General features: G+C 35.4%; 3 protein-coding genes across 4 annotated transcripts; 1 reads left to right on the forward strand and 2 right to left on the reverse strand.

Annotated features, from left to right (window-relative positions):
- The first annotated feature begins 1166 nt into the window (after positions 1–1166).
- Positions 1167–1885, forward strand: LOC141643634 (uncharacterized). Its single transcript, XM_074452864.1, has 2 exons — positions 1167–1352; positions 1437–1885. The coding sequence occupies exons 1-2, from the start codon at positions 1260–1262 to the stop codon at positions 1551–1553; spliced, it is 210 nt and encodes a 69-aa protein (XP_074308965.1). The 5' UTR covers positions 1167–1259; the 3' UTR covers positions 1554–1885.
- On the reverse strand, positions 1723–9713 carry LOC141643633 (gamma aminobutyrate transaminase 3, chloroplastic). Its single transcript, XM_074452863.1, has 19 exons — positions 9584–9713; positions 8607–8713; positions 8064–8148; positions 7872–7944; positions 7689–7786; positions 6574–6666; positions 5920–5993; positions 5803–5841; positions 5637–5725; positions 5464–5540; positions 5309–5383; positions 4388–4435; positions 4146–4229; positions 3984–4071; positions 3769–3847; positions 3062–3152; positions 2866–2944; positions 2570–2685; positions 1723–1964 (listed from the first exon to the last, which is right to left on the reverse strand). Exons 1-19 carry the CDS (start codon positions 9620–9622, stop codon positions 1890–1892), a joined length of 1509 nt encoding a protein of 502 aa, XP_074308964.1. The 5' UTR covers positions 9623–9713; the 3' UTR covers positions 1723–1889.
- Positions 9714–10592: 879 nt separating this feature from the next.
- Positions 10593–16460, reverse strand: LOC141643635 (uncharacterized). 2 transcript variants are annotated; one of them, XM_074452865.1, is made up of 10 exons: positions 16365–16460; positions 14476–15543; positions 13789–13873; positions 12560–12655; positions 12292–12444; positions 12102–12209; positions 11893–12012; positions 11463–11588; positions 11264–11347; positions 10593–10950 (listed from the first exon to the last, which is right to left on the reverse strand). In XM_074452865.1, the coding sequence occupies exons 2-10, from the start codon at positions 15453–15455 to the stop codon at positions 10825–10827; spliced, it is 1878 nt and encodes a 625-aa protein (XP_074308966.1). In that variant the 5' UTR covers positions 15456–15543; positions 16365–16460; the 3' UTR covers positions 10593–10824. The 2 variants fall into 2 exon arrangements, with proteins under 2 accessions (XP_074308966.1, XP_074308967.1); XM_074452866.1 differs by having other exon boundaries at positions 16271–16371.
- Positions 16461–17505: the final 1045 nt, after the last annotated feature.

The following is a 17505-nucleotide window of genomic DNA, read 5'->3' on the forward strand; positions in this document are numbered from 1 at the left end:
AATAATAATTAATTAATATTTTACGTAAACAAAACGAGACGCAACAAAAATATATTTACAACAACTTGATTACTTAAATTAATAAAACAAAGAATTTATAAATATAAGTTTAAGTAAATTAAAAAATAAATAAAAAAACAAAATATCCCCAAAAGGGGTTTATTAGTAATAATTAATTAATACTTTACGTCGACAAAACGAGACGCAAAAAATATATATTTACAACGACTTCGCCACGGACGATAATTATTATTAATAATTTATTAGTTTATAACGATAACAAAACAAGACGGAAAAAAATTTATTTAAAAAAAAAAAAAAAAGTATCGAGAAATTCTAAAACAAAAAAAAAAAAAAAAAAAAACACACGTGAACTGGGCCAGACGAAGAAATTCTTCGTCAACTCCGAGCCAGGCACGAAAGAATTCTTCGTCCGAGCCCATATTAGACGAGGAATTTTTTTCGTCAGGCCTGGACTGGACGAAGAAGTTCCTCGTCTGGGCCCGGGGCCCATTCTCGTGTTTTTTTTTTTTTTTTTTTTTTTTTTCGATTAATTGTTTCGATTATTCCGTTTGATTTTCGCGTAACACGACTAAATCCGATTGAAATCAAAGCATCTATCCTAATTCCGTCACAACTTTGGCATCTATCCTAATTCCGTCACAAATTTACAAACTAAGCAAAATACAACAAATTTTTTTTTAATACTAATCACATAGCTTGTTGAATGTTTGAATTCGTGACGGAAATTATGCGTTCGATACGTTTTTTTGTTGAAATTTGAGTCGGGTTTTTTTTTTTCAAAATTTCGAATGTGAAAGGTAGTTATTGAATAAAAAGGAAAATATAAGGGGGAGTGTGAGGGAGGGGCAAATTTGGAAGTTCATTAAAATTGTCGACGATATTTAGTAATTTGTCGACGACCTTTAACAGCTAGGATTCTTTTACACTAGTAGATAGTGGATAGCGGATCGATTACTGCCATTTTTATAGTCCATTTTAATGCCGGATCAGATTTATAATTCAGTCCAGTTTGATTTAAGACCGAACTTTGTAGGTCTAGTCCTGCCTCCACAATTTTGACCATTGCCATTTGGTTTGACGACAAGGGAAACAAATTTAAGTCCAAGGAGTGAAGGGTACCCCTTATGCTATAAAGATTACATATCCTTAACAAAACAAACAACAAGAGCCACACAACAATACAGCATAACATTGAGTCAATAATACTGATAGAAGTAGAGAAATATAAAGCAAAAATGGATGCCATGCAGATAGTAATACCAGTAGTAGGAATCATAGCTGCAGCTGCAGTTACTTTCTATGCTGTTAGTTTCTCCGAAATACGCGAGGTAAATATACACTTCCATATTTTTTGATAAATGCTGCATTTTCTTTCGCTTAATGGATTTTGAAATAATGAAAATGGTGAGCAGAAAACTTTCAGACAACTGGATGAAGATGATGCTCGAGACGGATATGGTTTCAAGTCATCTATGAGTTCCAGAGAACGCCGTGCCAAAAAGAAAGCCGATAAGAGATCTAATACTTGATACTCCAAACATTCCTGTATCTTTCCTGGATGCTTCTATTGAATTATCGGCGAGGTAGATAAAATTAATAGTGTCATCAAAATGTGGGGAGCTGTTTTATTGAATGGCATGTTATTGCAGTTTTCGTGTATTTCCTGTACAATCTTGCTAATGATTGAACGTTGAGCGATGGATACAAGCGGCTTCATTAGAAAATATAGACCAGTACAAGTTACATTGGCAGTTCGAAACCATATATGTTATTCACTTATTCTTATCTCAATTAGAGGCTCCATCCTAGACAAAGAAATAAGGGAAACATTTCATTTTCGCCATCATCATTCATAGCTAACATTCTTACTTCTCCTGAGCTTTGAGTTCCTGGACTCTGTCCTCAGTGTCCTTGAGCGCTTTCCCATACTTGATAATTAACTGAAACACGATAACATGTTAAAGAGTAAGCATGGAAATCTGATGCAGTAACTTATCGAAGCATATTGTAGGCTGCAATGAAGATCGACATGTATTAGCCCCAGGGGCTCAGAGGCATAAGCTTAAAACTTTGCCCCTGTGCTGAAAAAGGCAGGGAAGCTGTTTTGGGATGCACATTGCATTGAAAAACTGAAAGGCCTTATCATCACTACTTTATATACCCTCCCAAGTCCCATCAATATCGTCTCCACGACTCCACTTAACTTTGGTAGTCGAAGATTATGTGACAAACCAAGATTTTCTCATTTATTACAGTTCTACGAAAATCATGAAACTGATGGTCAAAATTGACATTGGTCCATAGAAGCCAAATGGGAATAATAATTTGGGATAGAGGTAGTAATCTACAAAGAGCCGAGCGATCCAGTATCATAATCCAGTTGAGTAGTTACTCCTATGAACTTACTATTGTACCTGACGATCTCACATGTGAGGCCAAACTTTCTTATGTACTCTCATTTAGTTATAGGTATCACTGTTGGTCTCACATGTAAAACCATCTCATATAAAGTCATATGTAATGAAAATACGGGCTAGTGGGCTACCTCATCAACTTCTTCCTCGGATATTATTAACGGAGGGCATAGCATGATGTTATCACCAGCCACGCGAATTAACATTTCATGCTTCTCACATTGCGCCCCAAAATATGCACCTATTCCTGTATATTCAAAATTGCCAGATTTACATCGACGCTCGACAATATTAATTTAGCAAACCTCTAAGATGTAGAACTCACCACCATGGAAGAAGTTCTAATTTTAAATTCTTAAGAACAATAAAAAATTGATTGAAGAAATTCACTGATCTCAAATAAGATGACAAATGGATTTATATTTACCCCATTTAGCAGGAAACGGATCATTTGGGGACTTGTTGTCTGTGAACTCGGTTCCTAAGATCAAGCCTGTTCCCCTTATCTGTAAAATCAATTTTTGAATATCGATAAATGCCAAGAAGAACTAGTAGTTGTACGATGAAGACATCAACTATGTAATGTGGAATATCTATCTATGTAACCAAAAAGATATAGATACCTCTCCGATAATAGGACTGTCAGCATAAGCTTTGATTCCATCTTGGAATTTTGGTGCAATGCTTTTTACTTTCTCAACAATATTTCTTTCCCTGGAAAGAACAATAATGTCAACTCAGAACATGGTCCAACAAAAAAAAATTACATACATGTTAAGTTGACCTCCAAGCTGTAACAGAGGGAAAGCAATCCACATAAACATGTAAATGAACCGAGGTTCTGTTGCCTAAACAAATATTTCCTGACTAATATTCCGTACAGGTTATAGTCGGCTTTTTTTCCCAGGTATGCCAATTTTCTTGTAGGTATGCAAATTTCCTTGCAGGTGTTCATAATTATAAACTCCAAATGCTTGACAGTAAAATATTGCTAAAAACTGGAATGTTCCCTCTTTATGCCAGCTCTGCACGATCCAATCTAGAAGATAATCACTCTGAAGTTTAGGAAGATCACATCTTAGAGAGATTGACAACGATAAAACTAATAGAATCTACTCAAGATTCCTAATATTCACAACAGATTTTTCTTACTTAAGGTGCTTGATATGACGGTCATCTCTTGGAAGTTCCAGCATAGAAACATATAGGAAAGATTAACTACGACAAAGGTAATAAAAATCTAGCAAATATCCATTCTTGCAAAGAATGTCAACATGAAGGCTTGATACAGAAAAGAACTTTGGGGAAGAAAAATTCACAATGATCATACTTGTACAACTTCAGTGCTTCAATTGCGACAGCACATGATACTGGATGTCCCGAATATGTAAATCCATGAGAAAACGATCCTACAGCCGAAGAATGGGGTCTAATTAGTGGTTTCCAGGATCCAATAAAGCGTAAAACAGATCGTGTCTTTCAGTTACTCTTGGAAATATGGATACTGATTGAATAGTGTAGGTAAAGAATAAAATGCATACTTACCAAGTTTGTTGCTTTGAGAGTGTATAACCTCCGAGATTTCAGGGCTTACAAGAACTGCTCCAATGGGCATGTAAGCTGAAGATAGAGCCTATAGAAACAGTGGGTTAGATCAAGAAGAGCTAACTGTACGAAAATCAATTTTCTTAAGACCACCAAGTCTACCTTTGCCACAGAGACAAGGTCCGGTTTAATGTTGTATTTATCACACCCAAACATCTCTCCAAGCCTTCCAAACCCACAGATAACCTACATGATGAAACATCTTTGCATGAACAAGAGAATGAGTAATGCAACATCATGATTAACGGGATACTCCTTTGAGGACATAGGGGTTGTTTTATGCATTTTAATCATAATAAAGAAGTTTTGGACAAACTAGCAACATGATTGACATAAAAATATACCTCATCTGCGATAAAGAGAATGTCATATTTCTTCAAAACAGCTTGAACCTGTACCAAATACAATGACACGACCAACTTTTACTGGCTGAAGAACATCTAAAATAAAGCGACATAAATACACAGACCACGGACAATTCGACAAAGATGGATGGATCAAATCAACAGATACCGAGCACTGCTGTCATAACATGAAGAATCCTAATGAACAGAAGTACAGAACTATTACAGAGCGTGTTGAGCTTCATATGCAGTGCCTGACTCACAGGCAACTATGATACAACTTTTATGGCATGCTACACTAAGCATAATATGAAAACTGAATTGAAAACAAAACTGCTTTCAAACACAAAAGTGCAAGGTACAATACAATATTTCGCTATTGGCGTGCAAGGACATCCATTGCAATCGATATTCATATATACAGTTCTATTTCAGTGGGTGATAAATACACTTCTGCAACCAGAAGACAGATAAATTTTAAGTAAGTGTATCCACCCTAACTTCTCATCTTTCTGGTTGGCAATCATTTCACAGTTTATTTTTTGAGAAATATACTTAGTAACAAGACAACAGATCTAACAGTGTCCACCAAAGCAGACCTTCACTTCTGCAGTTATACCACATCTTCTGCCCTACACGATAACTGGCCTAACTGTGTCCACTCTGATCAATTTTGGAAAAAAAATTAAGAAACTACTACGCCCCAGGTATATCATAGATGTTCAAGCTTATACCACAGCTGTACCTCACAAATCTCACTTTCCTTTGTTTGCACCAATCTGATTATTTTTTTTCCAAATTCTTTATCTTCAACGATTGCTGATTACCACTAATTCAAAGCATGAATAAATGCGATAAATTGTTTTCATCACATAATTCCATCCAGTGGGATGTCAAGTTGCTAAAGTAGCAGTGCCAAACCTTTTCGAAATACGTTGCAGGGGGAAGCATCACTCCACCTGCTCCCATAACAGGCTCAGCAATAAATGCAGCAATCTGAAATAGTAAAACAGAACATGTTATTAAAATTTACATATTTATATTCTAATCTGTATTTGAAATAAAAATAAGGCTACCGTCTCTGGTCCCTCTTTGAGGATAAGGTTTTCCAGATTAGTAACCAATCTGGTTGCAAACTCTTCTTCTGTCTCACCTAAAATAGATAAAATATTCCGTATCATACTTGTATCAGCAATTAGTTACAACAGAAAATGGGAGAGTATAACACAGGCAAAGAATCCATCACAACCTGGCAGATGATAACGCCAGTAATGAGGACAGTCGGTATGCAAAACAAATGGAGCTGGCAGATCAAATTGCTGATGCAGAGCTGGAAGTCTGATAAGAAAAGTTATTTAGTTGCTGCAACAGCGTTCATGAACAAAACTCGCACAGTAAAGTGACCAAGAGTTTACCCTGACAGGCTAGCTGCTATAAGAGTGGAACCATGGTATCTGTCAAAAATCCAAGGGGTAAAGTTAATTAATTGTCAGAATTACAAAAAGATCTGTAAACTTCGGTTGAAAAATTACGATTTTGATCGAGCGATGAATTTTTTCTTGTTTGGTCTTCCAAGGGCGTTGTTGTAATACCAAACCAGCTTCACCTGAATGCAAAGTTGCAAACTAATCAAAAACACTGAATGTCTTTATATTTGACATTATTTGAGTTTCTAGGGCATAAGCCAGTAACGATTGTGATTTGTGATATTGAACATTGAATGTCTTTATAGTCTGACACGTCCCCTTAACTCATGTGTGTGTTATTGACTCATTTATGTGTTACAGTTACGATATAGAACATTGAAATAAAAGTTCAGAGTTTAAATCAAACATGTCAATGATGTCACTAAAAGTCCAAGAAAGTACAACCAAATATGGGTTTCTGGAGATGCAAGGCGCAAGAAGATGGCCACATAACAGATCTCTGCTATAGCATTTAAAAGTTGAAGTAGGTAAGCCTAATTAGTTTCGCTCTCGAAGCGGCAAAAACAAGTATAAAACACATTGAAATTCTGACTGTAAGTGGATAGATCATAGGGCTTTCACCATCTGTTAACTGTTTACAAATGAAACAGTTTAAAAAAGTGCCTCTGCAGATTTTTCCATGAACATGTTACAATAGCTGAAGGCCTATGCATTTAAAATTTTAAAGGAAATCTCACAGAACTATAGATTTATAAGTACCTGAGTGTCATTGGCTTCTGAACCACTGTTTACAAAGAATGCTTTAGCCATTTTTCTAGCTGTGAAAGTTTCCAAGAGGTCTTTAGCAAGGTCCTGGAAAATAGATAGGAGCAAAATGAGCAATATTAACTCCTTGCAAATTGAATCTATGATGGAACCTTCTCTATTGATGAGAAACAAGGAAACGACTAAAAAATTTACATTATTTCCATTAAGTTGGTTGAGATGAAAAGGATTTCTAACTGTTTAATTATGAGATATTTTGACTCCAATACTATGAACGAGCAAACAAACATATCATAGCTCATCCGATAAAATGGGCCTGATAAACCATTACATCAGGACTTCAGGAGGGACAAATGGATCTCCATATAGAGGATACAAACAAATGAGCAAAAGTAAAAGCACTGCAGCAAAATGAGAAATTAACCTAAACTAGAATTTCCTAGCACGAGCTAGATGAAACTTTCTTACATCCAACCCGCAATGAAAAAATCTGGCAAATGGAAATTCAACACAAGAAAGAAGTTCAGATTAATGTTTACTGCTCCATGCCCAAAATATTCCTATGTAACCTATCCACATCAGCTTTAATAGCCAAAAAGTTTGATTTTTATCATGTAACCAGCTTAGGCAAAATTTTGATCTAAAAACAAATGCAATGAATCCAACGGAATGGAGGGAGTAACACATCATAACACCCATTTAGTTAGTGAAGTCTGTACAAAAATTTGTTTTTCACTTTTAGTGCAGAGTCGTGTCTGTCGGCTTTCAGGAGCAGGAGAAATATGTATTGTAGGGTTATTAAATCATACTAGATCTCAGCCTAGATTCATATCGTCATCCAATCCAAAGCCTCCATTCCCTCGCTAAATTATTTCAAACGGAATATATAACATTTCCTCAAATAAACAAAGGTACAAGAATTATATGAATTTTTATTTTGGTGAAGCAAACATTTGTATGGACATGCCAACAAAATAGCTGAATGATGGAATAAATTATTCACAAGACCCTTATTTAACTGACAGAAGTGTCAAAGCTTGATTAACACAAGTAACGGAGGGAGAGTTGTAAGTGCAAGAAACTCTGCAGATAGGGACTGTAGGGTTTACCAGAGACACTTTTGTAGTTCGGTTCCAAAAAGAATGATAAAACGGCAACGTCTTCAACTGCTTGATTGCAGCATCAATAAGTCGAGGTTCATTTCCTCCTGCAAAATTCAGATCAGATGTTGCATGGGTAAAACTTCCAATGTAACAGCAATGAATCTCTACTAGAATCAAGAATATCAGTACCTAATGCTGTGCACCATAGGCCAGCAAGTGCATCAAGATACTTCTTGCCATTGATATCATATGAATAGGAACCCTAGCAGTAATAAAGCATAGAAGCAGCGATATTAAATATCTCAGTTGGACACACTTCGTTAATTTCTTAGAATCGTTACCATATGGTCCATACTCCATACAAGCATAAGACCTACATACCTCAGTCTTGTCTATCACCAATGGATCTGTATCTGTTGTTTGCCAGCCAGCAGTGAATGGTGCCAGCATAGAATGCCCTTTGTAACTACATCAAGACAGTTACAGAAATGAGATTACAGATGGAATTCTCCATGAAAAGGTCGAATGTGGATGAAAATTAAAATGAACATCCACTGAGAATGACTTGAAAAGTGAATAAAGAACTTTAAGTCCCCCAGCGAAGAGAAGTCATATATGTAGGGCAGTCATACGAACACACATAATCAGATATTGGCAATGGTGACTTTAACATGGAAAATTACAAAGACTTGTCTACCAGTGCGATATACAGCACAAATCAATTGACACTTAATATGTACAATCATATATATTACCCTAGCAGCAGATACCAACATGAGTCCATAAAGACATTCGAGGATTCAAAAACAGTGGCTTCATAAAAACTGATTACGTCATAGCAGAATGGCAGCCACCTTTCAACTTAATTGATCAGTGAGATAAGAAATCTAAGTTTATCGTAATTTAGACATCACTAAAAAGTACCTTTTTTCCGCGCTGGGCTCTTGTGGCTGTGATGGATTAGTGCTGGTGGTGAAACATCTCACAAGGTCAGAGCTTCGGCCACCAGAAGCAGCTGCATTTCTTGTATACTGAAAACAAATCATTGCAGCAACCAATCATTTGCTTACCTTTGATTAAAATATCCCTCACAAGGAATAATAAAGGTATAAGTTATTTTGCTTTATTTCATCATAATCTACAATCAAAGAATAGCGTCTCTTTGGTTCTCCAGGAAATGTAAGTGATACTCACAAAATGCATTACAGACAACAGCACAACACTTATATTACATACTCCGTATATGTAATAAAAGAACTAACACTCCACATTGTACTCTCCAAGAAGACAATAATTATTGTGTAAGACTGTCTTACAATGGAGACGATCCTTATATACTTCCTCCTTCCGTCCGGTCATTTGTTTACCTATTCCATTTTAGGGTCTCATTCATTTGTTTACCTTTCTATATTAGAAAAGTTTTTTATGAGTAATTTGATCATAAACATCCTTTAGGTCCATTTGTCATCCTCTAACAAACGCGACAAATGATCCCCTCTCATTTCCTTGGTCATTGTGCCAAAATCAAAGGATTGTAAGACCGTCTTATTCTATAATCAATTTACGCGCACCTCATGTAATTACAATTAACGCCGTAAAATTGATCAAAACACCCTAACTTCTCAAAATCCGCACATCATAAAATAAAAACAGAGACGTGACAATCAATTTCCATAAGTTGACTACCACTCTATACATTACACTCTCCTTTTATACTAAAAATTCAAACTATTTTTCACATTATACATCATCGATCAAAATAAATCATACGAAATACAGTTCAATTTGTAATAAAAACAATCAAAATACGATGAAGAAGCAAATTAAACATTGAAATCAAACAAACAGAAAACACAAAATTAAAAATACGAAATTAAAGGAGAAAGAAGAATGATCGCAACCTGAAGTGTTTTGAGAGAAGATTGAACTAAACGTTTCATAATATTAATGTTACTGCGCTGAAAATGCAGAGAGAGAAAGGAGTGAAGGAAGAAGAATGAAGGAAATTCAAAGTGAAAAAGCTGACGAAATCAACTTTAAAGTCTTATTATTACTGTCTTAATTATGCAGATTACGATTTGAATATTGATTACCAACTTTGGAAGTACGTACTTTAGCAGCTATATTTAGCAGATTAGCATTTATCAGTTGATTCGTCAAGGTAATTATGTACTCGGACATAAATACGCACCGTATTCATTAGATTCGACAAACGGGTTAGTTAGGTTGGGTTCTAATTGGATCTTCGGGTCATATCGAATCGTTTTGGATTCGGATTAGTTTATTTCAAGCTATTTAGGGAATAATAGATTGTGTGCAACAATAAATATTCGGGTCGGATCATTCAAGTCGGGTCTTCAGCTCGAGTGTTTGGTCGGTTATTCAAGCCGGGTCAGTTTTGCCAAATCCAGTATTCATATATACGCTTCTCGTAAATGAAACGAAATTTAAAAGCTCTTTTGTCGTCATCTTAAAGCACCAAAATTCTCGAACATATAATATTTATTTGCATATCAAACAAGTAACTATTTCGGTATGTTAATTGAATCTCGTACATTAGTAATCATACACTCTGTAACCCCATTTACGTGACGAAAACAATTATACTCCGTATTTACAAAGCACTGATTTTGAAATTGAGAATGAGACCAATTGAAGAAATAAACAAATTGGAAAAAAGAACTGATTTTGATGAAGAACAGATCGAATTACATCTGGGTATCTGAAGACACCATTAAAATGGTCCAGTTACTGTGGTTGAGAAGTTTTGAAATCTATTCAATGGTGTCGGAGAGAGATGATGTTAGTCGAACAGTTACATCTGCCTTGAGCTTCTTTTCTCACACAATTACCATTTACCATCTCCATTCTTAGGCTTTAATTAAAACATGGCAAGCACTTGACAAGAAGTTAAAGCACAAAATTAGTTTTGAGATGCAAATTATAATGTCGAGCCCATCTGCCCATACACACAAAATCTTGTACGAGCCTATGAGTATATGTTACATACTTCAACGCGTTTTAACAGCCACTAATACATAAAAAGGTCTCCAAGGTCGAAAACATCACAGTAAAACTTTAACATGAAGGCAAAGTCCGAAGGTGAAAATATCATGGAACTCCATTAGTCGACAGCAAGACGTTACTTTAGGAGTGTCTTAACAATTGATTTCACATTGAGTTTCTTCAAGTCCGTGTAGGACTGTCCACAGCCGACGAACATGACAGGCGCCCCTGATATATAGACCATGGACAATGCTGCTCCGACCTGAAACACCAATATCATGAAATTAATAGCAAGTTACAAGTACCGTCAAATTCCAAGTACAGAACAACAATAACATTAACACATATTTCAAAGGCTCTTGCTTATGGCCTTATGGGAGAAGGAGGTCGGATGAACACATGTTTATGCTGTATGAAAGACGGTTTCTGAATAATCCAGAAACAATATGCACCAAGATTGCATCAACTGAATACAATAAGTATTAATGATCTATCTTTCTTTAGAACTACAAAGAAAATGAGTATATTGAAAAAACAACATAGAATACATTGAAATTGTTACAGCAGAAGCTTACCTTGTCATCAATGGTGTCAAACTTGGTAAGAAGGATTCCGTCTATTAACCTTGGGTTTGGCGAGGGAGAAAGATCGGCAAGTTTCTGTCAAAACAAAATAATGCGAGTAATAAGAAACTAGTAACAAGAAACAAGAGCTCAGATCTAACAAATCGCCTACAAGGCCTGCCAACTGATCCACATTCCACAGTATACAAACCTGATTAAATTTTGAAAGTTGATCCACAGCATCATTACCAACAAGAGCTTCACCGACAAAAAGGACAAGATCTGGATTGTTAAGGTAAATAAGTTTTGAAAGTGCACGCATCAATGGTTCATTGTCCTGTAGAAAAAGGAATATTTGATAAGCCAGTGTTAAGTTGGATAGAGAGTATACATTGAACAGTCAAGCAAACAAAAACAAAAGCATCAAACATCAAACATCCCAAATTAACTTCAACTGCATAAAGCACACACCCATAGGACTTGCGTCATACTCCCTCCCTTAAAATGAATTTAAATGAACGTCATACGTTTGATTAGGCTATACCTCATATATATAAAACAAACGTATGAAATTCATTAAAGGAGGGAGTGATTAATAAGCACTACAATAGAAAAGGGATCGAGATAGGACAGACAAAAACCTGCATACGTCCAGCTGTGTCGACAAGAACAACATCCGAACCATTGCGGCTGGCCTCTTGGATTGCTTCTTTTGCTACAACAGCTGGATCTTTCTCATAACCTTTCTCAAAAATTGGAATCTGTAAATGCCAACATCCAAAAAACATTTATAGTAATAGTAATTTAACGAAAATCTGACAATTAGAGCTGCTTAAGCTAACCATCTTACCTGAAGTCTTGATGCATGAGTTCGAAGCTGCTCAACTGCACCAGAGCGAAAAGTGTCACAGGCAGCCATCATGACACTGACTTTGTGTTGTAACAGCCAGTATGCAACCTATTGAAAAACAATGAATTAGTTTTACATTTCGACTTGAACAAATTTCATACAAATACAGGAGGCCTATGTTTTAACTCACTTTTGCGAGATTTGTGGACTTTCCAACTCCATTAACACCAACAAATACGACAACATACGGCTTGCCTTGTTCTTTGGCAGCATGGACATCTCTCAGTATGTCAATAGAGCGTTTAGGAGTGAGAATACGAACTAGGGCATCCTCCATGGCAGCCTGAAATGTACAAAGGTAGAATTTAGCATAACTGACAACACACAAATAAGTTCGACATATATATTTCAGATTTGAATAAGAACCAAAGCAAAAATAACGTGGAAGCAGGAAATACCTGAACAGTAGATGATATCCTAGTAAATGAGGCTAGCTTTTTGCCCTCAAGGCTCGCCGCAACTGATTCACATAGCTTCTCAGCAATCTCTTCAGCCTGTAAACACCACAACCCACAGACAGATTAGATAATATACGATTCACTATTGCTTATTCTATTGCAAACATGCAATACCAATCTATATTTGTAAACCATAACGCTTAATTTGGCTGATATTTCAAATACGGACAGTCATCATGTTTTATTCGCTGAGTGCGGTGTATAACATGAAGTTATGAATAAGACTTGAAGTATATTGCAAACAGAACCCATGATAAATAGGTTATAGTAATGGCATCACAAAATGCACTGCATTGCATCCACATGGAAGACAGTTAAGAGAATCTAGAATACCTAGAATAGCTACAGTGCTACACTCTAGTATGAAGGCTGATGCAAGTTTTAGACCTGAGCAATTCGTATCCATTCATAAAACACCTAGAAACAAAGCCTTCACAATTGATAACCAAACACTCTTCAAAACGACTCCAATGAAAAATTATGTAAACAAGTTGGTTGAGCAAAAAAGCCTAACCACCCTGATCAAGTAGAACAGCTGAATATATAGATCAATGTCATCCCAAGGCAGAAGTTGACTCCCGCAAGGAAGACCAAGAGTGAATCTCCACCCAACATAAACAAGTTATAGATAGATACTTCTAAAAAGTTCTAACTGAGTATGAGTGACATAGAAACTCAATTTGGGTACAAAGAAATACTTGGCCGGCTAAGCTGGTTCTAAGCACATCAGAGTACACCTAGAAACTCGATTTGGGTATAAAGAAATACTTGCCCGGCTAAACTGGTTCTAAGCACATCAGAGTGCACCTAGAAATCTAAAAACACAGACTGATCAGCACATAGACAATATAGCCCTCCTAACAGCCAGAAATTAGAAAGTCACCTATTTGATGTTTGGAAGCAAACCGAAACAAATTTTTGCCCTCCATTTTCTAGTTCACGCGCACCCCTATTACACTCTTAACAGCTACACCCATCCCAAGTGAGTCCATTAAGTTAACACATTACTTAACAGCAGATAATGTAAAACATAAATGGACTAAAATGCTGTTGTTATGACATCATGAAATTATACTACTATCCAAATTGAGTTCAATCTAATTAACTCAACATTTAGAAATGATGAAAAACAAAAGCACAAATAGTAGTTATAGATACAAAAAACATACCACGTTCTTGGTCATTAGCCTGTCCTTCAGAGCCTTCAGAGCCGGCTCAAGATCAGTCCTCTCAAGATTGGCCTTGCCTACAATACTAAAATACAAAAACATTATACCACGTTTATAATCCAATATTACAACTGTAGACATGTGTAAATAAAATGGAATATGATCAGTAACATAGAAGCACACAAAATACCAAGGTTAAGATAAGGACATAAGACAACTATTAGATAAAGCCATTGATTTCGACAAATGGAAACCCCAGAATTTTGCGGAGGGGTAACAAAGTATAACACACTGTCTATCAATATGATTGTCTATCAATATATTGAGGAGAATAAAAAAAAATATCATACAAAGCTTGTTCTTCAGAAAATTCAACCTTAATTCTGAAGCATTCTTTGTAAAAGAAGTAGTCTATATCTACATCATAAATTCTGATGTCGATGAGAAACTATAGTGAAACCTTGGTTACCGGATTCGCTATGAATACGTCCTAACCAATTCGCGATTCGCTCTTATGTAATGTGTGTGATATGTATTTTCAGTAAGCAACATGATAGAATTCGCTTTTAGCAATTCGCGATTTGTAGGGTACCAAGCGAATTCGGTAACCATGTGAAACCATAATAACATCTTTAAGAAACAGGGGGCCATTAGTTTTAATGAACACAAGTAATTTCAAAAAATTACCTAGGGAATATAGAAGAAAGCCACCCCTTAGGTTTCGTCTTCGCCTTGGCACTGTTCCCTGCCTGCTCAGCTTCTTCTTCATCTTCATCATCACTACTGAAGACCTCTTCCTTGTCCATCATACTCTCACCCTCATTGACTGGCACAACGTTCACGTGTTTATCTCCGTTTTCAGAGACAGGATCTGTATAATCCAGTTTAGCCTGTGGAGTCGCATCACCCCAAACCCTATTCTTCTTGGTAGCCTTTTTATTGGGCTCCGCCTTGGAACCCTTAGTAGTAGTAGTAGCAGCAACAGTATCATTCTTCTTTGCACCTTTAGATCGTATTTTTTTCAGCTTTTCTCTATCAAAACCTTCATTGTTCGAGCCCTGGTTCTCTTTCCCATTTACACCACCCTTTGATTTTGTTTCCTCTACAAAGCTGCTCCCATTTACATTACCATTTTCCAACTTATACCCTTTCCCAGAATCACCATCCCCACCATCATTTTGCAAATCTCCGCCACCAATCCTCTTACCACCTTGATCATACTTTGTCTTCTGCACATTATCTTGTTTCTTACCAATATTTCTTGAACCCAACTTTGACGATTTCTTAACCTCCTCCGCTCTAGCCTCAGCCTCCAACCTAAGCTGCCTATAAACATCGTCAAAATCACTATAATCCATCCTACAAGGATCATAAACAGCCGAGAACTCACGCTTAACCATAGAAAGCAAATCATCCACATAGAGCAAATGAAAAATCTTCTGATACACAGCCACAAACACAAGACCAAGATCATTGTGAAACGTCCATTTCAACGTGTAATTTGCTCCGGGGACATCATAATTAAACGATGCCAACCCGGATCGCTCCTCCAGCAAACAAGACCTAATCAAAGTATCAATTGGTGATCCTTTAAGAGCATTCCCAAGCTCCCTACATGTCCAGAGGATTAATCCTCCTCTTGTAAAGATCAACAGTTGCTCTAACATCGTACTTCAACTTGATCTAAACCTAGGTTAAACTATGTATATCCCAAATCTACCGATCAATTAATCAAACCCTAATCTAATACAAAACCTGCAAATCAAATCAAACAACAATTACGCAGATGTTTAGAATTAACAGACAATCAAGGCATAAACTACGCTCACTTCAATCTATACAACTATACCTACGTAATATCCCAAATTTATCGATCAATTAATCAAACAAAATCTAATCTAACACAAAACCGACAATTCAAACAACAATTGAGCAGACGGTTAAAATTAACAAACAATCACAGCAAAAACTGAGCTCGGTTCGAACTACTGATAGGTTAAACTATGTATATCTACCGATCAACTAATCAAACAAACCCTAATCTAACACAAAACCTGCAAAATAAATGATAATTGAGCAGATGATCATACTTTACAAACAATCAAGGCAAAAACTAAGCTCAGATCAATCAGAACCTAGGCTAAACTATGTATATACCAAATCTATCGATCAATTAATCGAACAAACTCTAATTTAACACAAAACCTGCAAATTAAACGACAATTGAGCAGATGATTAAAATTTACAAACAATCAAGGCAAAAACTAAGCTCGGTTCGATCTGAATGTAGGTTTAAACTATGTAAAATCCCAAACATATGAATCAATTAGTCGAACTAAACCTAATCTAATACAAAATCTGGAAATTAAATTACAATTGCGCAGATCGTTAAAATTAACTAACAATCAAAGCAGAAATTAAGCCTGAATCATAAAAGTTATGAACAGAAAATCAAAGAGTTGAAGAAGAAGAAATAACTTACGATCGAATCAACGGAATGAATCGGAAAAATAACGCGCCAAAATATAACGGAAAAAACGATGAAATGAAGACAGAGAAAGGAGAGACGATCTTACCGAGAAGGTTGACAACTTCGAAGACACAAAGGAAAGTACCTCGAGAATAAATCTTTTTGGACTCTTTTTTTTTATATATATTTTTCATCTTTGTTTTTTCTATCCTAAAAGGCTAAAACCATACGAATAACTGAATAAGATGCTCGTCATTAAAAAAAAATTATCATCTTTTGAACTCGTATATACGAGTTATGTCTCTTAAATTTTTCCGGATACAAAATTGGGTATTTTGGGCAAAATATCAAACTTTAAGGGTAACACGTGCATTTTTCGAAGATAATTTACTTTACAAATTCTTAACTAAGACGAATAAATTCGTCTGAACTTTCTATATATACTTGTTATATTAATAGAAATAAATTATGTTTTGCAAAGATGCTCAGCACACTAATTTGATAAATAAAAATGTGGTCATATTAATTAAAAAAAATCTTTAGATTATTTGCGTCAAATGCCCTTTTTATTAGTTCAACCAAATATAACAACTTGAAAAGGAATTGTATTGGTCATATACTTAAAAAAATCGTCAAACCAATCAACAAAAACCGCTACTACATTTGTCATTCCTTATTTACAAAATTAATAGGAAAAGTTCTAAATTTTCTCGCTTAAACTACATTTCCTACTTTGATACAATCTCTTATTTATCTTCCTATTTTGATATAATCTCTTATTAAAATTTGTCTCTAAGATTTTTGTGATAAAAGTTCGTTCTTTGTATGCTAAATCGTATCTAATGATATGCTAATAAAAAAATTATAAACAATTTCATTAATTTTGTTTATAAATATATTCATTCCATGACATTACTCAATTTTTTAAATAGTTTTATAGTTAATTTTTTTTTCCTAAAAATAAAAACTCTACAATTATCGCGCATTTATTGCGCGAGATCTAAACTAGTATTACTTAAAACTTAAAAGCGATGGCTTAGCGTTAAGGCGAACATCTATATTTGTGTTTTATATTATTATGCGAATTCTCAAGTTTTATTTGGTGTTTAATCTCTTTCCCATTTATTTTATCACACCTAGATTATACTTGACAAATAAGTGATAGTCAACAATTAATATTTAATATTAATATTGCTTGTTACAAAAAAAAAAAAAAAAAAAAATAATATCAATATTGCTTTTTCAGA

The sequence above is a fragment of the Silene latifolia genome, chromosome 2 (genome assembly GCF_048544455.1).
Source record: "Silene latifolia isolate original U9 population chromosome 2, ASM4854445v1, whole genome shotgun sequence".
Classification (NCBI taxonomy): Eukaryota; Viridiplantae; Streptophyta; class Magnoliopsida; order Caryophyllales; family Caryophyllaceae; genus Silene; species Silene latifolia.